The sequence below is a fragment of the Tachypleus tridentatus genome, chromosome 7 (assembly GCF_004210375.1).
Source record: "Tachypleus tridentatus isolate NWPU-2018 chromosome 7, ASM421037v1, whole genome shotgun sequence".
Classification (NCBI taxonomy): Eukaryota; Metazoa; Arthropoda; class Merostomata; order Xiphosura; family Limulidae; genus Tachypleus; species Tachypleus tridentatus.
This window is the reverse complement of record NC_134831.1, coordinates 145,393,613-145,421,290: the sequence shown is the minus strand read 5'-3', so window position 1 is coordinate 145,421,290 and position 27,678 is coordinate 145,393,613. Positions and strand designations below refer to the sequence as shown.

At 30.4% G+C, this 27,678-nt stretch overlaps 1 protein-coding gene across 4 annotated transcripts in view; it reads left to right on the top strand.

Moving 5' to 3' along the window:
* Positions 1 to 27,678, top strand: part of LOC143256826 (serine/threonine-protein phosphatase 4 regulatory subunit 1-like) — a 164,898-nt gene that overhangs the window by 9,704 nt on the left and 127,516 nt on the right. For all 4 annotated transcript variants that reach the window (XM_076514536.1, XM_076514535.1, XM_076514549.1 and 1 more), the window contains one exon: positions 15,309 to 15,477. In XM_076514536.1, coding sequence (XP_076370651.1) covers positions 15,309 to 15,477 — 169 coding nt within the window. The remainder of the gene's footprint in view (positions 1 to 15,308; positions 15,478 to 27,678) is intronic.

Below are 27,678 nucleotides of genomic sequence, written 5' to 3'. Positions count from 1 at the left end.
CTTTTACTTTATTACGACTATTCAATATAACTGCTCATAGGTGATCCATTAACAAAGTGAATTGGCTAGCTCTACTCACAAAATCTAGTTTTTCATTTGTTTGTAAAATTAACTTTTTTTTTTCCTTTAGTGCATTGTGTTTTTATGTATAATTGTTTTGCATTTATTTGGTTTATTTGTGTAATATCAAATAAAAATATTTCTATGCAAAATAATTGTCATAAAAAATCAATTTTATCTTTTATTAAAAAGAACAAAAGTATAGAAAAAATATAGGATTTTTCACTTTTTTTCTCTAACTGAATAAAATAGTGTGTGTGTAGACACACACAGAGATAATTTCACAAGGTAGGAAATGAATGAATGACTTCATCATAAAGCATATTTTCTCTTTACAGTAAAGAAAAGTCACTATCTCAATTTTGTTTATTCAAGAAATAAAATGCAAGAATTTAAAAACATATTTTTTTGTAATACACCCTTTGATTAGGATACTAAATGAACTAAACGTTTTGCATTCCTGATAATTTTTGTGATATTAGACAGAAGAGGATTTAAATACATATATTTATGGGATACGATTTTACATTATATGTGTATTGAAAAGGATTTCATAATTTCAAATGTGTTGAATTTTTTAAAGAAATTAAGAAAATTGTTTTTAAACTGTATAGGAAAATGTATGATTATTGATAAGTGTAATTTAAAAGTGGTTGTTTTTGAACAACTACTCTATAGTCAATGGTTCGGAATTATGTATAGCACCATTCCACCTCCACTGTGCACTAACATGTATGCTGCAAAAGGTCTCTATAATTTGAGGGAGAATAATTTTGGACTTTTTTTTATCCTAAACTTTAGTGTGTAAATCAAATCATTCAAGTCGATTTTTTTTTTTTTTTTTCCTTTTCTTATTCATCTATATAATTGCTGTTTAAATAAATTTTAATTATAAACTAAGCCTGACAAGTAAAGTTTGTTTAAATGATAGAATGATTTTGACGTAACTTTTATTAAAAGGTAGTGTTTAAAAATATTAACTTGCTATTGCATAAAATATGCTTCCATGTAACTTGATCAGAAATACTTGATCTGTAGTTAGTGTGTAGGTTACATTATTGTTAAAGAATACATGAAATTACCTCTAATCACAGTAATTATATTCTATCGCCTTAGAAAAAAATTTATCTGAATGTATTCACAAGAAATGTGGCATTATTTAATAGTTATAAAATTTAAATGAATATTTTAATTAGCCTTGTAAGTTTTATTTTTATTTCTTATAACTTAATTCTCCTTTTCTGCCTTGTAACTAACATAGTAATAGTATTAAAGTAAGAAATTATGATTTTGGTTAATGTTTTGCATGTGTATGCTCAGCTGTGAATTTATTATTTCTTTCACAAAGCTAATATTTTGGCTTTATAGTTAAAAATAATGGTATATATCGCTGTAAAAATCTTAATATTGTAATATTAAGTTTTTAATTTTCAGTAAATAGTAGTAGATTGAAATTTTCCGAATTGTAATTTTCATTTGTGTATATTCATTTCTCATTGCCTGAAAATGGGAATAAAAGTATATTTATAGTACAGAAGTACATTTAAAGGAAGTAAAGATTGAAACAAATAGTCATTAACTAACTAATGTAATTTTTTAAATATGCTATTGAATGGCCTCACAAATAAAATGCTTACAATTCACGCTTTGGGTATTCAAGATTTCAACAATTAGAAAAATAACTGTGGATGTGCAACAGTTGGTTCTTTTATAATAGAACACAAGTTGAAATAAAAGTACTCTTCACAACAAGAACAGAGTTTGATTGTATCTTTTATTGATGTAATTTTTAAATTAGTACTGAGAAACTGAAGTTCTTAAACAAATTTTTTTATTTTTAAATAAATGGTACCACTCTTAATATATAAAAATATTACAGTTTATATCAGTAAAATGTATGAAAACTTTGGGACAGTTGTGTATAACTAAAGAACATAATCCAAACACTTTTCCCATGCAGTACATTCCAGAAAAAACTTTTCAAAAAATGTTCACTTTTTTCTTATTTTCTTTTAATGAGGTATGAATACTACAACCAGTTAATACTACTGCAGACAGTGACCTTTGTAGTGTTTCTGTTGGTAATGTCAACCAAACTTAATGGGAAATCATTAGCTTGAACTATCAGAAGTTGCAACAAGTGTGTGTACGTTACGTGATAATATACCTCCATAAAGTTTTAGAACCTTATTATTTAATATTGGGTATTTATAAGCATTACTTAAACATAACAAGTAATGAAGGTTTTAAGGTAATTTTTTTTTTTTCGCAGCATTTGTGTAAACAATATTTCAATGTTTTTGTTTTATGAATCTAAACGGTGAAATAATGTAAACATTTTTGTTAAACTAAGATACCAATTGTTGAAATGCAAACTTTCAACTTTTAAACTTTGTTTCACAAACAGAATTAGTCTTGTTCAGGACATTGTATTTGGTACCAGTCTGACTTGTAATGTGTGAGAATTCATGTATTTATCCTTAATATGCTATTTTACATACTAAATATTTTTAGCTAGTATATTTTCTGCTATAATATTGTCATTGTGTAAACTTTTTACAGTAACTGTAGAATGTTTCCAATGATCCATTTTCATAACAATTAGTTTCTTTAATAAGCAACTATGTTCACATAAAAATAGACACTAGTGCTGCTTTTTAGTAAGTAGTTTTAATGTGTGTGAGTTAAATGTGAGATGAATACAAGATTTCTGATGAAATGTCTTTCAAGTCAGTTTGTTACTTAATATTTGAACATCATACTTGTGTATTTTCAGGCTCTAAATTTAAGTAAATATGTTGAAGAATAAGTTTTCATAGGTTATTTTCTTGCAAATAATGGTAATAAATGGGGAACATTGTCATAATGGAAATGGATATATTATTCTAAAATATTAATACTTGTTACAAACATGTTAATAGCTTGCATTGTACATCTATAATACATGGGTGTGCCTCTATCTGGTGATTTTAACTGTTCCAGTTTTTGGAATTTTTTGTTTTGGCTAATTACCATTTTAAAATAATGTTATAAATATTGTGCTTAAGAATTATAGTTGGTCATGTGGGTTTTAAAATGCCAGTTATTAGTGCATGTATTTGTTTACAATAAATAGGCATTTCAATGTATTTTTGTACATGCAATGGCAAATTCTAATCACATGCCTGTTGTTTCATTTCTATATATAATTATTTTCTAAAGTAAAGTATGCCATAAGTGCATACTCATCTGTCAAAACCTTTCATGTTAGTTACCATACAATGCATTGCATCAAAATTGTCATGTTGACTGTTCACATTTGATATTTATAGTGTATAAGTTTGCATACATTGCAGTGTATTGAAATGTCCTGTTCATTGTTTTACATGCTGTGTTTAAGATAACATGTTACGTTTTTACACATTATGTTGAGAATGTTAGTGATTTCTTAGTTTGTGTAAAGTAATCATTTACATGCTTTATGTCCTTCACAAGAAAATACATTTTCTTTCACTTGTTCTTTAGAACATGAAATGTCTTAGTTCAGGTACTGATTAGAGATAATTACTTTTTAATATAAATGAGTAAACACACATATATATTGCATCCAGGAATGTCTGTTTGTAGTATTTTAAAAGGTGTAATACTCATAATCAGATATACTTAAAGTAGCTGTATTTTCAGAAGAGGTGATTAATATCAGATTATGCATTTTTCTGAGTCTTTGGTCAAGCAAATTTTTCTTTTTGTGATACAGTTATTACATGAGCCTAATATTTTAATTTTGAATTATGCATATGGATCTGTTACATTTATTTTTAAAAGTAAGGAAGAAGAAAGCCTTTAAAATATCCTATTTTAATAATATTCTCTTAATCAACCTAATACATGAAAAAGGTGATTAGTTATTTGAACAACTTACTGTGGCTTTCTATTCCATTACTCTTGACCTTTTATGCTGTTACATTTATACCTTAATAAACTGTTAAACTTGCAACAAATTAGAAAAAAAGATTGAAAGTTATTCAAGAATATGGAAGTTTTTAATTAATTCAAAGTACTTTGTGTTGTGAAAGTAAAGTGCAATGAAATATGCAGTTTTAATTAGATGAAGATGGTAAGTGGATGTAAATTGTGTTTAAAACTTTGTAAGGGCACTTTTTTTTTTTCCTGAAATAAAGAATTGCATCAAAATTTCACATTTTAAAGAAATAACTTGGATAATGTTTAAATTGGTGTCTCTGCAAAACTTAAAGTATGTAGTTACACTTGATCAAAATAAGTTTTTTTTTCAGTTTGTTTATAATTAGTAGTTTACTAGACTAAAAGAAATGATTAAAGAACAAATAATAATTGTTATAATATGAACAAGCTTTGTTTGCAAGTTAATGCAGCTTGAAATAGTTCAAATAGCACTCTTAAACTTGAAGTAGTTATTCCTCCTAAATTCTGCACAAGTAACAGCTGATTATATTTTTGAACATAGTGTCTTTTTATATGTTACAAAATAATTACATAGTATTATGATACATATTATAAGGTATAAAAATTGTTTCAGGAAAAACAAAAAAATTAGAGAAAATCATGCATTTATGCAGCTTTACTGTATATTGTGTATTTCCGGAACAGATATACTAATTTCATTTTCAAGATTACTTAAATATGTACATTTGTTTTTCATAACTATATTTACTGACCCAAATTAAAGCTCTCGTATTTTTGTAGCTTTAACCATTTCGTATATACTGTTAGGTGTTTAATGTGTGAAGTAAGATATTAAACTGGTAATTTCAAGAAATTTACTTGTTATATTTATAATAACCTTTGACTGCTTTCTAATAGATGAAAACTTTTAATAAAAAGTTCAATGTGTATGATAAACTGTATATTTGGAACAATTATTTAATTTTAACTCCAATATTATGAATGTACATCAACAATCCAGTTATTGAACTTAACACTGTCTTTGAGGGTATTGTAGTTTTCAGATTTTAATACATGTATGTGGGCAATGAAAAACAGACTAGTTGTTCAAATTAGAATAGGGTTACATTTTTGTTGGCTTGCTCTACATATTCAGTTCTTATACGAGATATTTTTGTCATCTGTTTGTGTTTTTCAAGAATTTATTGATACCTCAATTTATGTATAATTCTAACAACTGCTCTATAGATTTATTTGTGTATTTATTTTGTCTACTTTTAATGTAGTGTTTATTAGTACTTCTGTTCATCTTTTGTTTGTTTATATCTTTGTAGAGTAGACACCTTGTCCATTCTTTCCATACTGTTAATCATGTGTAATCAGTTTGTATTCACCAGTTAATAATTTTGTGCAGATTTTAGGTTCTTTCTTACCAGCTAGAATTGTTTGTGTGTGTAGGAGGGTATGCCAATCTCAGGTGACATCATGGTGTTTAGAATTGAAAAGTAATCTCATTAAGCTGGTCTTAATCCTTAAGAAGTGCATGTTAAAACAACAAATATTTTATGACTAACAAAAATCAAGCCGGGTGTGGTTAGAACTGTTGTAGTTAATTCGAAGAACACTGACTTTCTGTGCATGTAGCCTGCCATCTGCACCTGTTGGTGTGGTAAATGACCTGACTAGAAACTGGTAATGTTATTTCCACCAGCTAAAGGAAGACACAGCACACTGAACGTTCAGACTGTAATTAGCAAGATTATATCCCGTGTTTGTGTTTCTAATTGTGTTGACATAATCATCCAACTAACACCATCAGCCCTCCCGGGTAGTAGTCGGTTCAATTCGAGCGAGAAATGGACGTCAACACACAATTATGTTTAATTTATGCAGCATATATTTTGCTATGGAAGGGTTAACAGAAATGAACTGAAGGTGTAGTTAAAATCCAGCTAAACGAAGACTGTTGTTGTAGGAATGGAGGAGAGAGACATTATGGTGTGTGTGCATAAGTGAAAGTGATTAGTAAGGATCCTTGTTTTGTATTGTATCACTTACTTCTAGAATGACGTCCTATACCGACGAGCGTGAGCGTTTGTAATTAAACGGTATTAATAATTTAATTTAAGACATCTTAGAATCATAAAGGATACTGTTATGGATTGAAATACTTCTCATAAAGCTACTTTGAATTCTATTTCATTATAATTTTATCGGAACAACGTTGTGCAAAGTATAGAATGTTCTTTATTCTGTCGATTCTAATCGTAGTAAAACGGGCCGTTGCTTATATACAGTCTTATTACGTATTTGCTATTAGAATATTAATAAAGTCGTTAAATTACGGGATATAGAAAAGATTGACACGTGAAATAATGTTCATTGTGAAGTATTTTGACCTTTAAACTTACTTTTCAGAAATTTTGTTTTATATTACAATCCAAGTTGGTAATATTTGTGGGTGGATGTGGCGACCGTTTTCTGACCGCGGTATAATTAGTAGTCACTTTTGGTTTAATGTATTATTATTTTAACGTACGGCTTCAGTGAGTCACAAATTACGTTTGGTTTGGGTATAAATATTGTTGGTTTTATCAAAGATAAACTGGAATAAGTGAAATGCGTTTAAAAAGATGTATATGTTGATTGTAGCCTCATTTGATCAAGTGAGTAACGTCGCACTCAATAGTAGGTTCAGAGAGTTGCAGTTGATTGTGTTCCTTAAGTACCAGTTGTGGGTGCATGTACTTGTAGATATATGACCAGCTCCTTAAGTTGTTAAAGTGTGCGTGTGTCTGAAATAGCAAGTGATGCTATAGGTGCATACTTATCTATCAGAACCCTCCATAAACATCTATGGTGGATACACAAGTTTTATTCTGAATTACGGAAAAACATTTCGTAAGCATAATTCGGTGCTTAAGAAAGGGGAGCTTTAAGCTTTGATTTCTTGTATACTAAATAAAACATTTAAATATCTGTTACAATAATCTAAAACCAGAAACATAAATGAAAGCCGACAAAGAAGATGAAAAAAAGTAGCGGGTATTCATCTGTGGGTTCCTCAATGCATTTGAACTTGCTAAGAGTTTACTGTCTAAGGGTAAGAATTATGATTCCATATCTATGACGGATTTAAAGGGGATATTGAATCCCAAATGGGGGGGGGCACTAATTTTGTATCTTTATAGGAAGTGAACGTCCACCACTGCATTATTGCAATGAGGCTTCAAAACATCTACGACCAGTCCTGATCTGTATACAATCTTTATTTTGTTCGGTTTTCAACAACAACTACAAAAAGAAAGAAAAATACAACTGCAGGATACATTAATGATAGGGATAAAGATGAAATTTTCTCCAGGAACAACAACAATAATAATAATAAAAACAACAAAAAAAATGCTATTTTTTTTATCTTAGTAAGATCCTTTTGCTTTTCCTTTAATACTGTAAGTAGTCTTTATATCACTGTGATATCTTTTTAGTACGATTTAATAAAAGTTTCACATCTGATTCTTCCCATCTGTAGAGATGAATTCGTAATGTTTATATATGTTAGTGAATCATAAAGTATCCTCACTGTTTTTCAAGCAGTATAAATGTATCATTCCAGAATCACGTGTTAACCATCTGCAGTGGCTCATTTTTTGAGAGCATTCACTAGTGACTAGTATTAGAAATATAGAGGTTATTTTCTGTGTGGCGTGTAGTGTTGCGTCGGGTGTTTTTACATCGTATTGTAAGTGTTACTGTAATATAACTTACGTTCATTTTATATATGCGATACTACATATTACACATGTGGTTTGTTCATGAACATTGATATTAAAAATAAACCTTCCGAGAGAGAGATTCACTTTACGTGAGCTCAGTGACTCCTTTCCATGTTACTAGATTAACTTATCGTATTTGGTAGAGATATGTAGTTTCTTGTAGGTTTTTCTTTTCCTATGATCTATTCCAGGTGCATAGCGTGACTCATCATACAAAACAGTTTTAAAATTGCCAGGACGGAACGAATAAACCTAGCATTATCATTTTTTCACTCATTACACATAGGCAGAAGATATGCCAAGTTGGTTAACATCACAATATGAAGTTTAGTTGTCAAGAGTAGAGGGAAAGGTATTGGAAATAGCAACGACTACTTAGTAGTTGTGTAAACATGCAAGTTCGACAGCTTTTACTTGGTAATAAAATAATTGAGTAGTCTAAGAAATATCATAGTGGTAAAAATCTCTCCAAATTCGCATAATTCTTTTTAATAAACTCTAAAACTGTTTCCAGCAACAGTCCTTGATCAGGTTACCAGTGAATGGTTATGATATTTTAATTTGGCGAATTTTTCATCATCATTTTATAACTTATATTTAGTGTTAACAAAGTAACGTGACGGAATACCAGTCATTTGCTTCGTTGTAATGAGAATTAAATTATGGAATCGCAATAGCCCGTATGTACGGTTTAATAAAAAAAATTTTTCCATGTGTTTAATCTTTCTTTGTGTATACGTAAAAGTAACCATGTGATAAACCTGCAGTAGAACGCAAACCAGTTCTCGTCTATTAACACAACAGTTGTATGCTTAAGTCTTTTTTTTTTATGTGATTAAAAGCAAAACAAACAACAATGTATGGGTTAGTTAAAACTTCGTCGTCGATATAATTTCTGGTGTATATTCGTTGAATGGCTCCGGGGAAGGCTTAGTAAATTGGTTTCCTCTCTGAATCCACCTACCCACCCACCACTACCTTCTTCAGGTAATTTCCCATTTCTCTCGGTGGGTCTGTTATATGATGCCAGTTGAAACCAGCTTTAATGAAAGAAAATATTGGTTACTGTTAACCAGATCTTTTAATAAACACTTGATATGCTTTCGTATTGCATCTTTGAATTCTGTGAATTTACGAGTGAAAGCAGAGCAGAGTATGTTGTTATATATAGGACGTATCGAAATTCGAAATCAGAGTTGTGGTATTGGACTCAATTCCAAGTTTTATCTAAACACACGAATTCGAATGATCGGCCATAATATGCCCTCTTTCAAAAAGTGCTTTTAAAATTAAAAACTCTTTTCGACAGTGTTAATACTGTGACTATGAATGTTTTCAAATATAATTAGTCATCCATGTTTTTTCACTTCTTAACAAAATTCGTAAAATTAGCGCATTGAATTTGTAACCAAAATTTTAGAAAATTACTGCAATCCTTATCGAAACTCAAATGTAAACAAGATCAAACCTAATCATTGTATTTTTATTATTAACGTAATTAATACTCTGGAAACTGGCTTCTAAAAATCATTTTAATGCTACAGCTTTAAAATTCATTATAAATTTCCAATAGAAGAACTTGCATTTTAACATCAAGAACACAGAAATTAACATTCATCTATGGATAACAACAGCCACATTTAGGATGATTCGGCTTGACTCGTAATCTGAGGGTCAAGGGCTCGAATTCCCGTCACACCAAACATGCTTGCCCTCTCAGCCATGGGGGCGTTATAATGATACGGTGAATCTCACTATTCGTTGGTAAAAGAGTAACCCAAGAGTTGGCGGTGGGTGGTGATGACTAGCTGCTTTTCCTCTCGTCTTGCACTGCTAGATTAGAGACGGCTAGCGCAGATAGCCCTCGTGTAGCTTTGCGCGAAATTCAATAAACAAACAAGCCATAGTTAGTAGGCCTTTACATATTTCTTTTTATGTATATTCATACGCAATTGGCGGACAGATATTCATATTTTCAAGTTATTTTATTTCGCTAGTAGAACGTATCGAAATTCGAAAGTATTTGAAGCCACGGTCTTTAAGGAAAGTGTCGATTTCATATTTAAAACTAGTGTGCGAAACTTCCTTAAATAACATTTTCAATATCTTCACCTTCGGCGACATTAATTTTTAACAGTATTCTTAGATATAGCTGCGTAGAGTTGAACCCTCTCTCTTTAAAACAACAAAAACCTAAGTTCAACCTTGACAGACGAACATGCCTTTTTGTTTGTTTGTTTCTTTTCAGATTTAGACCAATATAAAATATCAGATACGTACATTAGTCATATTTGGTGCCGACCAGGGCTCGTCAGGGTGGCTAGGATACGACAGACAATATTTATTTCATCAATTTTAATAGACGACGACCAGTATGATATTGCTAATAGTTCATAATCATGTACGGCCCAAGTATCATTGCCATATATATTAACACACGTCATTTAAAAGCGCAGTTGAGTCTGTTTTTTCTACATCGGGTTGAGTTTGGTGTTTTTAATAAGCAGCAATTTCCAATGAATCATATTAGGAGTTTATCACATGTAGTTCAGTAAAAAGGAACGAGAAATGTAACCAATGATAAATGGATCTTTTCCTTTTTGTTAAAAACCAGTATGATTGTTATGTTCTTATGATAGAAATTGATATAAACACAGCATTAAGAGCTTTTATTAACTTTTTGAATACCCAAATTAGTAAGTCACGTGCGTAACAGCCACATTCTATACAAATATGCGGTGGAATGGATTGTGTTTGAACTACATTTTGACATTGTTGTTTCGTTGACTGTGATGCCACCGAAAATTGATCGTTTTAACGAAGGGAATGCAATAGTCTTTTACGATGTAAAATATTCGTAAACTCGGATCATAAAAGATGTGTTTATATTCGTTTTTAGAATTTCTATGTTAAAGATATCCTGTGTACTTAATAACATGGAAAATAAAGGAATATGGATTAACTTGAGGTACCAGGACTATCCGGAAAGATATATGCAACAAGTCGTACCTTAATCATATTCAGCAGAGTTGCGGTGTTTAGTATTAAGAGATGAGAACCTAGGCAACATTGTGTGTCGTACACAATATTATGAAGGGTCTTCACCTAAAAAAAGTGACAAAAGCTATGAATATATAAGCTGCTGACATGACATGTCCATTAAATTGTTGTGTATATCAAGGAATAGAAGAATAATGAATATTGACTGTTAAACACACACACACATACGCGCGCGCGCGCGTGCGTGCGCCAAGTCACGAAACACGGTGCTTCTGAATTGTTGCGTGATTGGAGTGTTTGATATCGACACTGAAAAGGCCATCCTCGTACACTTGAAGAAATATGGAAAGCAATCGGGGAAAGGTGGTGGATGTCTAGTGGAAAGAACATTTCGAATATAAATAAAAATATTTTATTGTTTAAACAAAGCTTCGTTACTTCAAGATCAGTGTTGAAATATATTTATACTTAAAATTATCATAAGTAAAAACAAAGTTTCTTTATTTACACAATTTAAAACTATTGAAGCTATAAGGCTTTCACTCTAAAATGACACTACATGTACAAGTTTCGACGTCATCTACGCCATCTTCCGGAGTTACGAGACATAGTTTTACTCCTTATCACATTGCTTCTATTGTTTCAACGTTTCCTAAGTCTACTTTTTTTCCCTCAGTGTATCACACCATATACCAACATACTAACTTGCTCGTAGAGTGTAATTTTAAGGTGGAAACCATACGGCTTCAATAAAGTTATAAATTGTGTTAATAGGATGTTTTAAAAAATATTTATTATGATTTTATTAAATATTACAGGAGTGCTGGAAATTTAATACATATTCATACTGATGAAATGTATACAAACACACCCGCAAACAAAGATCAATCATGATGTTTGTATTTGATTATATTTTTGAAATAAAAGTCAACTGTAAACTTAGGAAGTTTTATATTTTGTTTAGAGACAACATTATTTTATGTTTATGAACACGAACTACCACGTTGTACGGGTGATTACGATGATAGTTTCAGTTATTTTAATATATGCATGGAATTAAAATTAATCTATTTGTTAATAACAGAATAACAGCTAAGGCGGTAGCAGTGCAGTTTTATCTAAAGTAACAGGTTTTCACCACATACTTTTTTGTATTTCGAAATATTGTTCACTGTACAATTGATAAAATTCACATAAAATGTGTGGCTAGTCCATACAAAAATGTTACTGCACTGGCCGCGTGTACACATGCGCGCGCGCACAATACATTAAAGGCTTCTCGTAGATGCTGCGTATAGGAACTACGTGATCTTTTTTCAATCAATGTGTTATCAGGAGAGAGTAAATATAGCATCTTTCTGAAGCTTTGTAACAGCTGTATGCGAGTGATTTGTTTTTTATTTTACCTCATATCTTGTGCGACCAAAGGGTAGCTAACTTAGCAGTACGCTTTTTATTTATCGTATGTCGTGCAGTTTAGTGCGCCATTTATAGGTCTTGCATACTTACGTATGTGCGTACGATTGTTACGTTCGAGTGGTACAAAACCTTATATATTATGTATGTAAGAAACACCATTTTAGTAAACAATGATTTACAAGCTCTTTTTGCAACATAATTCCCATGAATAGAATAAATATATTGTGATTACTTGTAATCTCTGCTAATACCTTTTTTTGTTATTGTTGTGTAGGTGTGTTGTTGTTGTTGTTGCATTTTTGTTTATTTCGTTTAGCGCAAAGTTACACTTTAATCTATCCGTGCTGTGCCCACCATCGGTATCGAAAATCGGTTTTTAGCGTTATAAGCCCAATTCTATAATACATAGACTTACCATTGGGACACTGTGTGTTTGCGTGCATTGTTATTGTAAATAACTGCCTCCATGTATGTGAAAATCTGAATTAAGTAGGTTTCCTGTTTTTGTAAATCTACAAACGTGTTTGGACCGGGCGTGGCTTGTGGTTTGTGTGTCGGACTGTGAATCAGTCTTATTTCAAAAGGCTGATCTTCATACTGTGGGGTGTGTGATGCGTTATTAAAGTAACGGCCAATTCTTATTATTCAATTGGAGTAGTCTAAAATATGGTGGTGGACGTTGCCTTCTGTTTAGTCTCATTAGTTCAAAATAAGAAACGGCTAGACGCAGATAGCTCCTGAATAGTTTTTGTACGAATATCCGAAATAAAACGTTGCGTGGGTACTATGCAATAGGTTTTGAGGCTATTTAATTTTTCGACACATTATCAGCTTTGTAAATAGTATTTTTCTCACTGTCTCGCATAGTTGCTAAACTGTATAGTTCAGCAACGAGTGTGTAATTTCATTTATAGACATTGTTCTACACATTTTCACTGGTACTTCGTACGATACTGTTTCCGCATTCCCTATGTGTTATTTCGAATCGAAAGTGCTTAGATTATAATAACTCCTTAATCTTCTTTTAAGGAATGGTAAACTTAATCATCTGATGTTAATCCTTGCTACTTATCACACTCGGTGATCTTCGGAGAACTTCGTGTATTTAAACAGTAGAAATTAGTCCTTACAGGTGTGGTTTTCCATTAGATTCAGTTCGTATCCTGCAGTTCTGCATTTGTTTATATGCTGTTATAATTTTAAGAAATATTAATACCTTGTATGGTAAGCAAAGAGAAGAGCATTTTATAAGAGAACTAATACAATGTCTGCACTATATAAAGGCGGGGAAAATTTGTTAGAGTTAATATTTTCTTTCAGAACAGCGAACTAAGGTTTCATTCAATCAGCTTCATTTTATGATTGGTTAATTCTTTTAAATTTTCCCTCACGGTTACTTGTGTTTGCATATATTCAGCTGTTACAATTTATTCACATAATAACTTGTGTATGCATAAGTCTTTTGCATGACAGTGTTGTAAACATAATTCCATTATGTGTATATAGTTTCTCCGTTTATGTAAGAGTTTAATGAAGATAATTGAAGCCTAAGATTAACTTGATTAGTTACTATCCATTTTCGTACACTCATGGATAATATCAGTACTATTGATTTCAATATCAATATTAATAATAGTATTGATACTTATTCAGCTAAACTTTAAAAAAGGTTTCATTCGAGGTATATTCACTTAAAGTTCATATTCTGCCCTGTCAAAAAAATAATGCTTTAGAAAGTATGATTAAAACCTTATGATTTAATAAGTTATATCTTTCAAAAATTTTAAAGGGACGTAAAGGAGCTTATTAGCCCATCAGGTATGACCCTTTCGGTTCCCATCTTTTACCACCCCTTAATAATCTGTATTTATCCAGACTTTTCTTGGACTCTGTTTTTGCCTCCATCACTCCTGAAGACCTCTTATTCCAAAAGTTGAACACCCTGTTTGAAAAATAATGCTGTTTAAACTGCTGACAACAACTGCACTGCTAAAATTGAATATATGTCCCCCTTGTTCTATTTGTTCACTGCTAAACACCACGTTTCATGGATTTAGTTTATTAATACCATTAATAACCTCTCTCCAGAAAAAAAGTTTTCGTAGGACAATCCTGTTATTCTAGGTATCATCCTTGTGGCTCATTTTCGCCAATAATTCAATGCCTGTTTTGAGGAAAGGAGCCCAAACCTGTACACAATACTCTTGACTATCCTTTACAAGTGATCTATTCAGTGAAACAATATACATTGTCTTGTATTTATGTAAATGCTACCCAAAATCCTATTAGTCTATTGCTAGCTACAATACATTGTTTAGATGACTTAAGTGATTTTTTTTAATCACAAAACCTAAATCTTTTTCTTCAACTATAGTATTTAATGTAATGTATTCCAATTTAAATTGTAACGATAATTTAGTTGATTAGTTGCTCTGTTATGTTCTAGAAAACTGTTTTAGAAAAAACGAAACTGTTTACTCCAGGATTTGACAGATGAAAGAAAATACTGTTATTTCGTCGAAACTTTTAACAAGGCGCGTTCCACGATACATTTATTATATTTTGTAATTTGTGAAAATATTTGCATATATTTTATTTTTAAAAAAGTAAGGTTTACAAACTTCAATGTTAAGATTATTTTCTCTCATTTCTATCAGCGCTTTGTAGTTGTCATAGTTAGTGCTATACATTTGACAGTTGTAACGAGATAATAAAAGTTTATGAAATGCAGTAGTAACAGGAACATATTGAATTGATTGAAGAAGACTCGTGGGAGTGGAAGACACGACGAAAGTCAATTTATGAGTTGTGCGTACTATATAAAATTGATTATATAATCAAACATAATTTTGAATAGTTCAGTAGCGACAGTATTCTTATTTTATTAAACACACTTGACCCAGTCTTGCATTATTTGTTCTTTGCTTGCATTGTATTACTAGCCTGTATCTGTGAAGCGAGAGGCTTGGTTATTCTAGTTTGAACCATTTAAAAAATACTCTTAGCAACAGTTTAGGAAACGTAAAATAGTTTGTAACTTTAAGCGTGGTAGTTTTAATTGAATGACTTGATTTGGTTTGTCAGATATATTTCTTCCCCATTCCCTTTTACTCACGTGACACTTCTATATGTTTATGCGGTTGTTTTCAGGCGGGAATGGGACCTTCGAGGGCGGCGCCGACATGACGGAGAAACAGGAACACGAGACGGAAGATAAGAACGACTACGGGACTGAGGAGCATACCCACAACCCTGACGAGCTACTGCCCCCTGTCGCAAAACTGGAGAAATATGCCAACAGCGATATCATTTTCAACAGGTTTGATTTTATTTCTTTTTTTTTGTCCAATTTAAACGTTCTTGAGCGTTGTCGTCATGAACGAATTTCATAGCTGTTAGTAACAAGAACCTTTATTCATGTTGATAATTGAATCAGTAGTAGATAATAAAAAGAAATTATTAAACAAACCAGTATTATAGGGCATAAGAAATAAGCGATTTAAATATAAGTTAAAAATTTTATTTAATCCATTCACGTCATCTTCTGGATGTTTCTGAGAAAGCTATTTACTTAGAAATAGAACTATAGTAAAAACAATACCAATGGGGTATAGATGTCTCACCATGTTTCTCACTGTACTGAGTCAAAACATATTTTTTAAAATATTTTAAATTTTTTGTTTTGTATGTATGAATATTCCTTTCATAGGAAAAAAAAAGTTTTGCATCCGTGACTTAAAAATGTTGATAGAAGTCATCTTTATGGCTGGTATGTCCGACTTTTGACATTAATCTTAGAGAAATGGTTTAAAAGTTGTATTTCAGAATTCTTGTAAAACAAACAAATGTTGAACAAAGTTAATAACCATTACTGAGAACTGCTGGAACAATGAAAAGCAAATAATATAATCGTTACAACTAATATATAACCAAATAAAAACTAGACGATCTATAACCTAAATTAGCAACAATATTTTGAAGACTGGTATTTTCCATGTTTTTGGATTTTGAAAATGTTCTTCCATGTTTCTGTTTTTTAAGGTTGTTTGTAAATAAAAACAACACAAAGGTATTGGTCTCTCAACAAAACATTCCTAAAACTTAAAAGAATTACATAAGATTAATAAACTGTTTATAATATGTTTGTATATGAAGCTAAAACTTGTAATTTGTCAGTGTTGCTTAAGTATAGAACTACTACAATTGTGTTATTTAACAGAAATATTCTGTCTTGTGTAATTCAACATTTATATTGTATGTTTCCTTTATTCAAAGTATTATATTAAAATTTTGATGTACTGTATTAAAACATTCATGGGGGGGAAAAAATTTAAAGCATGAAATTACAATTCTTAAACATTTACAATAATACTAATTTTTTATTTTATTTTCTTGTCCAAACAAATTTTGGGACTACAGGTTGGCATTTTCAGTAATGACAGTTCACTAAGGTAATACTTGATACTGAGGGGAAGATGATGAGCAGATTAAAAAAGCAAACCCAACAAAAAATGTATTGTTACCTGAACTGTATAAAATGTTTTAATTTTTCTTTGTTTTTGAATTGTTGACTCCAATTAGTCCAACAAATTGGTCTCTGAATCATTATTTGGAAATCTTGGAATAATGACATTATCCTTCTTTTGTTGAATGCCTAATTAAAAGAGAATGCTTTACAGAAATAGAAGCTGACAGTACATATTTTATTATGCTTTTTGACCTACAAACTGTTTGCACTATGTAGGACAGTCTAAATTTGTAGAAGCATCAAATATTCTTTTTTTTACCCCCTTGTTGCTTAAATTTCTACTTGCACGTGCTTGGTTTAATTTGTAAAATATTTTAACACCAATTACAAATACCATGATACCTGTTTGTCTGATATTATGTATATAACATAAATGTGACAAATCCTGCCAATATGTAGTAGAGGCAGTAACATTTGATAAAGTACAGATATGTATAGTTGTGACAGTGTACTGGTTGGTACATAAGTAATAGTGACAAATTAGGTTTAACCCATATGTATTTATTTTCTGTAATAATCATCATGAAATGGACATTGAAATTAAATATTGGTTCTATGATGGAATATGGTTAAGTTCTATATTTCTTTTAGGTTTTTAGAAAAAGGTTCACTTACAAAAATAAGCTAAAATGTACATTGAGTTGCTGTGGACCATTTCTGTTGGAAAACTGGTTAGATGAAGTATCCTTAGATGGTTATGAACCAGTTTAAACAAATTCATTAGTGTAGTAATATTCAGTTCTCTGTGGTTACAACTTCACTTATGAAAGGTTTTAAGTGAGATTTTAGTGTGTTTAACTTGGAATGTGTTGCCTAAACCTGCCAAAGGATGTAGGGCATATAAAAAATACAACTGATGTATTTTCTTGCAGGAAATAATATATTGGTGTCAAAATTTTATTGTATGAAGATATTTTAAACTCTTTTTTTTTTTTAAGTGGTATCTTATCTGCTTAATGTATTTTATTACAAACGTATATTCACAATATGTATTCTTCAGACTTGCATATACTAAATCTAATTGCATTGACCTGGCAAGCAATTGAAATGTATAAATACTGTTTTTAATAGCAAAAATAGAATGTTTGTACCCGCAGATATACTTTGTATTTCTAGGTATTGGTATTTTCATTTTAATAGTTGATCTATTGATAAAACACAATTCTTAAAAAAATATGCTTTTAAAAGCAACTGGTGTTTTTGTGCTCTGTGAGTAAAGTGTGCTTTATTTTTTATTCTTGTATATCACTCACATTAATAATATTGATTATTGTATTTAATATATCCTATTTTTAATATCATATTTTTATTTATAGATTATTTTGCAATGTTATCTAAACCTTGTGAGATATTACTGGGTTTATGGCTCAAAGTATAGCTAACAGTAAATGTATCTAACTGATGAAATATTGTATTTTTATTTTTATTAGGACAGTATATTTAATCAGTTGTTATACTCATTGCAGTGTTGTTTTTTAGTTTTGATCTTAATAGGTATTCTTGTGTGTGTTAATTAAAATTTTAAGCAATTCTTAATTTTTTTTTACACATTTCTTATTACAAATGCTGTATTTTTTATTATTATACCCAGCCATTAGCTTTAACAGTACTTTTAGCTGTGATTAATAAATTTTTATTGATAATGTAATCAAACTCTGAAATGTCTTATTTACAAAGCCTACTGCTGAGTAACTTTAATATGCAAGCACTCACATTTAAATTTCCACTAGTTTCTTTTTATTATGAGTTTGTTACTGCATACAAAGTGGATTTAATTAACATGTTATATAAAAACAGGTACTGGTAGCTATCTGATGGGGAGTGGGAGCTTGTCAGTTATTATTCAAAATTGTGAGCTTTTATAGTGTATGGAAAGCTGAAATTTATTTCTAAAAGCCACTTATGTTTGAAACTGCAATATTTGAGCATATTTATGAAATCTTTTGTTAAAACTCGTTTTAGTTGTAATTCTTCAAGTTTTAAAGTATTGGAATATCTTTGTGTTATGACAGTTTATATATATAAAAAATAATTGAGGATGACTTTGTGAAAGTTTTTACATTTTGAAGAAGCTTATGGATAATTTATGTTTTGATATTATGGCAGGTGAGTAAAGTTGTGTTGGGTAGAAAAGACTTGTATGACATTATCATTAAAACTTAAAGTATAACATAGTATAACTGACTGTCAGTTAAGTAAGTGCTCTTGTCCATTATCCAAGAATCTTTGAACCATTTGATGAAAAAAATAAGAATTTTTAAAAGATTGTTTAATGAGAAATGTGAATTAAAAAAAATCCCTGGAATAATTGAAAAGATTCATGTTTCAACATAATTGATTTTTGTTTAATATTGTATGTCAGTTATATACACCTAAAAATAAATTTTAATTTTAGATATTCTTGTAATAATTCTGTGATGAACATTACACTAATATATAATTTAAAACTTTATAAATTTTGTTTTATATAATGTACATACTAATAAAACATTTAAAGTGTTTGTGTAGCTACAAGAACACATACACATTCTATGAAGTGTAAATAGTTGAGTTTATTTAGAATATAAAATAGTTAAACAGGAATGAAATTTATTTTTTTCTGTAGAGGAGACACTTCAATAAGATATAATTTAAAAATCAATTATTGTAATCTCAGTAATGTATGTTGCAATTAGGAATATTTTTATTTTCAAGAACCAAGGATTGTATGTTGAATAAAAATTATTTATAATGTTTACTTTAGAAGTATCCAAACATTTTGTGTAGGTGTGTAGTCCTGGATGAAGGAAGAAAAATAATTGGTTAAAATTGTTCACTTACTACTCTATTAAATATATATTAACTATTTACCTTACACCCAAATTTTACTTGCATTTTCATTTTTCATCCTTTTCTGCTTGGTTTTTAGGTAAACATTTTTTTTCTGTTTAACTTTTTAAATCTCTGTCAAATTTCTTTTTACTCCTCTTAAACTTTAGTTGAGTGTTTTTTTCTCAAATTCCTTTTTTTATTATACAAAAATTATAAAAGAAAAATTTTCTCTTCATATTACTGATTTGCCATTAAAAGGTTTCCTTTATAGCATTGTAATTAATGTCATCTTGATAAGAATAGTGGAGAATGAAAATTTCCTCCAGGCTTGTCTATTCATCAGTGTATGTGAACTTAACCTTTTCCCAATTTATGGGTGTGGCTCACACTTGCAGTAGTAATTATTCTTAATATATGCTGTCTATAAGCAGGTTCTTCATATCCTGAGTAAAATAATGAAAGTATTATGAATTTAAATGTGATTTATAGGTAGGTCTATATAAAAAAACCAAAAAAAAACAACAAACCATTTTAAGTCAAGCCTAAATGTTCATTCAATTATCATATAATGAATTGTATATATTAAATAAAACCTGGTTTATTTATACTGACAAGAATAGTATGTTCTTAATTGTGAAAACCTTTTTTTCTGTCAACAAGTATTAAATTTGTAATGAATGATGAAAAAATAGAGGCTATTTCAGTGTTTTTCATAATGTTTACAAAGAAAAACATCTGTGTTAAACTAAATTATCCTTAAGACTCTTAGGATCCTTATTTAAAACAACAGTGAAATAAAGCTGAACATATTCACATATGAATCAGAATCAGAACTCATTTTGAAACTTTATTAGAACAATATTAAATTTTAACTGCATTTATTGGCTACACACACACACACACACACACACACACACACACACACACACACACACACTTATAGAAACCTATTAACCTATTAATGGCAGTTATGTTGAATGAAATGATAAATATTGTAGATAAAATGGTCAATTCATGTGGTATAAAGCTCCTACCACCCAGATATTTTGGCAGCCATAGTGAGGATGAGGAAGTCAAAAAGCAAGGTAGGGCAGGTAATAACTTATGAAAGGTGAGTGTCTAAGTTTGAATTTGTGTTGTAGCCTAGAGCATAGAATTATTGTGGATTAAATATTTTCAGTTTTTCCAGATGCCCACCTTTATAAAATATTAATTCTATTTATTTCAATTTGTGTAATTTTATTATGCTTGCAAAATGATTAAGAATTTTGTAAAAAGAAAACTGTATCAAAATTACAGTAAAATACAGATAGGCCTCTTCAAAATGCAAGCTTATTTGATAAAACTGTAGTCTAACTCCTACTTGACAATACCCTTATTTTGTTATTGACTAAAATATTATATTGTCATGGATATAGAAATGTGTGAAACCTTTCCTGACAGTTTTTTAACATTAAATTAGCATGAACTCTCTGCCACTTGAGCATTTAAAAACAGTTTTGATATTAGTTATTTTAGTTTTAAAATATTTTAAACTGTATTTTGCCTTACAAAGTTAATATCTCTAAAATCTTTTAAGAACTTGGATTATATTTGTACACATTAAACAAAGGTAAAATACTGAACAGTTAAAAATATATAGAACCATGGCAGTAGTAATAAGAAATTACTTTTTTTTCCTCCCTTTTAACTCTCTATATGTAACTCGTTATGCGTATGGAAGTGATTGTATACAGTTCATTTACCTGGTTATATATATATAATAATTGTTGCAGTTTCTTCTCATGATATTTTTCTCTTTCCCTGAGAAGACATGGCAGGCTGTTTTTTAATTCTTTTTAACAGAACCTTCAGTTCATTCTCTTTTTACTGCTACATTTCGCCATCTGTTCTTAGAACCTACCCCTCACCCCTGCCCCACACAGGCGGAGATTGTAAGTGCGGCCAGGGGTTTATTGACCTTACCCCACCCTAGCTTCTGAGAAAAGCCATTGATTGGCGTAAGGACACTACCATTATTTCTCTTGGGGGGTTGGGAGATGACTGTAAGGTGTGGTGGCTTTTTTCAAACGTGTCTTGTTCATGTTGCTTGTAGGTTTTTTTGTTCTTCCTGTAATTTTGGATTTTTGTTTCATATCGTATGTGTAATTCAAATAGTACTACTTAGTCTAAAATCAGAACTCGACTTGGTAAGTACAGCTTTTCAATTGAATTTTTACGTTTTTAAAATCTTAGTGAAAGAATAGATTTTGTGCACCTAAAAATTTTAACCGCTCATGCCAGTCTGTTGTCTCTATGCAAGTTGTGACAGTTCTAGAAGCTGATGAGTACGTACGTACATGTCACGTGCGTGACGTGCCATTCTCTTCCACCGACTCCAGTCAATATCCGTCACTGGCGTCAGGTATTCTAACTTAATAACACTGGAAACCTAATTAAAACAGCGTTCGTTGGGGGGGGAGTTTCAACATTTGCCCAAGTTCCCCAGCGGTAAGTTTGCAGACTTCTAACGCTAAAATTGGAGGTTCGATTCCTCATGGTGAACAAAGCACAGAGTCTGTTATATAGTTTTATGTTTTAAACACACTTCAACATTGTTTGCACCATTATAGTTTATCGTCAGGAAAGTAGCTTCATAAACACCAGTTATCGAGAAGTGACCTATTTAATTAATTGTTGCTACTCCACAACTATCACCATTACAAAAAATGCAAAACATTCTACATTTGTAGAAAAAAAAAGTCGAAATAACGGACATTGTCCAGGCTAGTGTTCGCAGAATAAAGAACTCCATCATACCCGTCACTGGCTTAATCGTTTGTAGAACTTCTTAATATAATATCTACTGTTTGTGTGTAATAGACAAACGCGCTGTGAATACATGCACCTGTTTACTAATATTACAATATTTTATAAATTTACAAAGGCGACATCATGAAACAGGTTTTTTATCTCATGAGTCGAGATCGGAGATTTTTTTTAGAAACCACTCTTGTTTAACGATTTATTCGTCAACCACCAGTTTGTCCTCCCCCATTTCGAACAAGTTCGTATTTAAAGACAGTGGTGGGCTATTCCTCAATAGAACTGTTCACGTGTTTATATGTACCTGATTATACAAGACCGTAAGTCTCAGCTATAAAATCCATGATACCGATCTGTTAAAGATAAAGTATTTGCGTCAGATGGTAAATAATACAGGTGCGCGTGTGTGATTAATAAATCTTAGTTTTGTTGATTTTGTAACTATAACAAATGCTGGTGGTTAAATTATTGTACGTGCATATAAACAACCTCAGATCTTAGATGTTGGATTTAACTTATCCATGTGGCTATTTGCTATGTTACTGTTAGCACGTGCACGTGGTATAAAAGTTATATTGTTAGATGTTGCTACTTTTTTAAAAATAATGAAACTCATCTGTATCACCTGGTAGTAAGTTATTAGGTAACTTTAACGAATAAGTTACTGTTTTATTTGTAGAAAATCTGCGTAGCAATGAAAATTAATGGCAGTCTTTATGGCAAATATTTCGAACTGCACAGCGGCTTACTGAACGGCTAGATGTTTTTGTTTCCTTTACCGAAGTACAAACTTTTAGCTCGTAGCTCCGTTATCTCTTGACCAATTTGAAATCTAATTACAGTTTTGGACTCAGGAGGTCAAACTCTTTCGACTGATGCATATGACCAGGTCCAAGGTCAGTTTAATTTGCTTTATTCCTTCTTAAAATAGTTTCGGATTGAGTGTAGTAGGCTTGTAGAGGTTGTGGTGAGTAGTACCGTAATTTATGCTTTATAAGACGCTACATCGTGGAAGACGCACCCTAATTTTGGAAAGACAGTTATAAGAAAAAATTTTGACTCTTCAAACAACACCTTGATGCAGCCTTGACTTTTTCAACTTACTAAGTAAATACAGCCAAATACATCATAATTTTCACAGTAAATCGACAATATCAGTTGAATTGAATGTTTTATGCTATTGAAAATACTTGTAATTGGTAAGTAATGAGATTACGATCTGTACGAGACGCCGTTATGAGTAGACTCTAAGCTAACATCTTTCCTTAACTCATCACTTTTGCCTTGGAAGACGCATGGGGATTTTTCAAGGTATTTTGTGAAGAAAAAGTGCGTCTTACAAGGCGTAAAATCCGGTACAATTCTATCGTATATACGCGCGCCCCACACTTGGTATTGCTGACGAAAAAAATATAAAAACAATAAGGGGAAAATGAGGTATCTCAGATTAATTTATTCCAATCTTACATAAAAGAATTTCGTATATCGCGGCTATTGAGGATTTCTTCTTGTTATTTTAACTAAGGAACATTAATATCGAACATAAAGACTGTAGTATAATATTAATCAGTTATGTCCTCTGTCTGTAAGAAACATTTTAAGTAGTACATCTCATCAGTGATGTCGAGAAAACTCACTTGTAGAGAAATATATATGCAAAAACGGCTCGTTTGGGTTGAGAAAATATTTTACATAGAAGAGCGAACAACGTTTCGACCTTCTATGTAAAATATTTTCTCAACCCAAACGAGCCGTTTTTGCATATATAGTGCATCTCATGTTTTAGGTGCAGAAATTGATAGTTGTTGCAAACATCCAAACTTGTGTATAAATACTCTTCTTGGGCATATATTAATAGAAAACGTGATTTAATAGTTTTGTAACAAATATATTGGGCGATGATCTCACTGTACTTCATAAAAGTTGGAATTTTTAATCGCACAACAATCTAAAAAACGTTTTTTGTAGAAATAAGTAAATTCCTTTGTCAACGAAACCATGACATGGCAACTAAAGCTGAAGCGATTAAAAATGGTTAACCTCATCGTAAGAAATTCTGATATATTCATGCGAAAGATTATAGTGAAAGCGACGTATAAGACATTTCTCGAAGTGTTTGCGTGTTTGCATACTCTATAAATGTGAAATTATCTTTCAGAAAAGGCACATCGCATTTGTAATGTGATGTCAGCAGTAAGAGGTATGCTGAATTTTCTGAAGTGTTTTTATTAATATATGATAAAACTTTCGTTTTAACTAATGCAGTGTAATATCATTGAAACATTTAAGTATTAAAGTTAAACTTTAATTAATTTTCTAGAAGGAATAAGGAGCAAAGAAAATATCACCATAACTATGCCGTAATACTGTTTTGTATTTATACAGCTAAGTGTTAAAAAAAAAAGGAAGATTTTCTTAAAACAATTGTGAAACAGTTTGCTGAATTATTATGATGTTAAATTATTTATTAATTGGTAAAAATACGTATTTAGTTTTAAGTCATGGACGTTTTAAGTTCATAACTCTGACTTCTTATGGTAGAGTAATATAGTAAATCAGCTTGATTACAGATCTTCATTAAAACATTGCTTAATACATCCATGAAACTTTTCAGCATTGCATTTTCAAAGTAAGAATTTCTATTTGTTTTTGCTATAAATAATGTAACAACAAACTATCCTTATCACTGTGCGAATTTCGTTTCTTATATGGAATATATTCGCAGAACAATCTTAATTATCAAAATAACATTTCAAATAGGGTTTTTTTTGCACTAATACTTAAAGCATATATTTATTAATGAGATAAGAATCGTTGTACCTGTCCAATTAAACATGGAAATTGTGAGTTCATCAGTGACGATATAGAAGTGTAAATTATTGTTATAAATATGGACACAAAGTAGCTGCTGAATTTGATTGTTTTTAAATTTGTTTGAATATAACTATTAGAGCATATTCTATGTGTGTTTAAATGATCATTAAAAATTATAACATTTCTTTTAATAACAATAAACGTTCCAAAAGCATATGCTCATTTTGTATGACCTCTGTCGTAACTTATCAGAACATTAACTAACAGTTAGTTATGGGCACGATCATAGAAAGACGTTCTTAAAATAATTAGTGATTAAAAGTTATAAATAAAAGGACTTTTGAAGTGATTTAAGCAGAAGTATTATTAAGAGTTGATTTTCCTGTCATTTTGAATACAAAGTATCGGTTTTGAAAGGATGTAGCACAGGTGATCTTACCTAACTGTAACTGACATTTTAGGTTACATGAAGTAAATCGTTTTTAAAGAAAGCTTAAACATTTGCGATTATAGGATATCCAAAATGCGAAGTTGTGGTTAACATGTTTATGGTTTTACATATATTGTTCTTGATTAGGTCAACTTACACATTTCGTCTAGCTTCTTAACCTTTAGCAATGAACCTAAATTTTTTCCCTTTGATCATATCGGATCTTTCAACAAACCCTAGTAGACTGTAAGATGGACAAATATTAGAGTAGTGCACAACAATTAACTTGTAGTAAACCTAGTTTAACAATAAAACAAGGGTTTCATGCAGTCTTGAAGTGAGCCTGTTTTAACATTTGTTACCAAGATATGAATCACACATATGCTTGGCTAACACTTGTGAATATCTTAAATATTTTTGTAAGGAATAAAATAGCCTAATAGATTAATTTTTCAATTTGTTGTTTCTGACTGAAACCTACCCATGTTCCATAATGATGGAAATGTGACCTCATGAAAAAGTTAATACTGTACACATTTGTGTCAAATCATGACAGTGGAAGATCTTACTGTTTCGTTATGTATGTTTTTGATTTGATGTGAGGAAATTTTTGTATCATTTTAAGTATTTAAAATTTTAATTATAGGAACAAAATTTTTTATACAATTTGAAATAAAAACTGCAAGACTTGGTTATGTCTGGCCAAATTTGACACACACACAAACTTCTTGTGCTTTTGTCTTTTTCATGATTTGTATAGAAAACTCCTAAGTATGTTTATAGAAGTTTGTGCCAATACAAAATGAACAGTGCTGATCTTCATTCACAGAGATAAGTTTTTATACACTCTTAGGAAAAGAGTAATACTTCTAAAATGGAATGAATTACATCATTTATTTTGGAGATAAAATATTTTTGTGTAAAGTGCTTTTACTTCCTCCTAAACACATTAGCATTCAAATATTAAAATGTACATGGTCAAATCAGTGTAGTTTCAGACAACCACAGTTTTAGATTTTGAATAACAAATGTTGTTAAAAAGTTGTTTTTTGTGGGGTGGTACTAAAAACTGTAAATGTGCTATTCCAGCTTAAATGTTATAAACACAAAAAACTTGTACTGTGTCTGTATATGGAGTGAAAGTGTTTAGTTTTGGAAACAGTACAAAAAGTACTGTAACAGAGTCCTCAAAAGATATTCACATCAGACTTATTCTCATATAACCAGTTAATAAATAATATATTTTTATCTGTATTCAGTTCTAAAAATTTCAAACATTTGTTTTGGAAATATTCTGTACTTCATCTTAAACTTCCATACACTATCTGATAAGAGTACACTATTAAATTTATATTGCATTGCATTTGGGGTTTAACTATTTGACAACAATAATTTTACTATTTTGCTCATAAACGTAGAGTTGTACAGCATTTTATATTAGGATTTACTAAACAGTTTTATGTCATACTTTACAACAGCCCTATAAGTGCTTATTACAGTCAGATTTTCACTGATTATTTTCAAGATTAATGAATCATTCATCTGGGTCATTTAGTTAAAAAATACAAGCAAAATTAAGGTACATGTAACATGATACAATTTTACTATTTTGCTCATAAACGTAGAGTTGTACAGCATTTTATATTAGGATTTACTAAACAGTTTTATGTCATACTTTACAACAGCCCTATAAGTGCTTATTACAGTCAGATTTTCACTGATTATTTTCAAGATTAATGAATCATTCATCTGGGTCATTTAGTTAAAAAATACAAGCAAAATTAAGGTACATGTAACATGATACAGTTGGATTCAATGCTCAAAACAAATTAATGTTATAAATATTAATATATGAAAATCAGACTAGATTTCCATAGCTGATTAGTTTGAGTTTCAGGTTCTTTATGTTTCAGACACTTGAACATGGCCAACAAAAAAGGAATATTACTGTTCGTATATTATAGTTGCATGAAAACTCACCATTTGTTTCCTCATATGTTTATTTTGAATATGAATCCATGTTTTGGTGAATACTAAATGATAATAAAATATCTTAACCTTTTAAAGGCTCCGTATCTTTTGAAAATAAGGTTTTAAATTTACTTGCTAGGATTAAAGTATTAAAACAATTC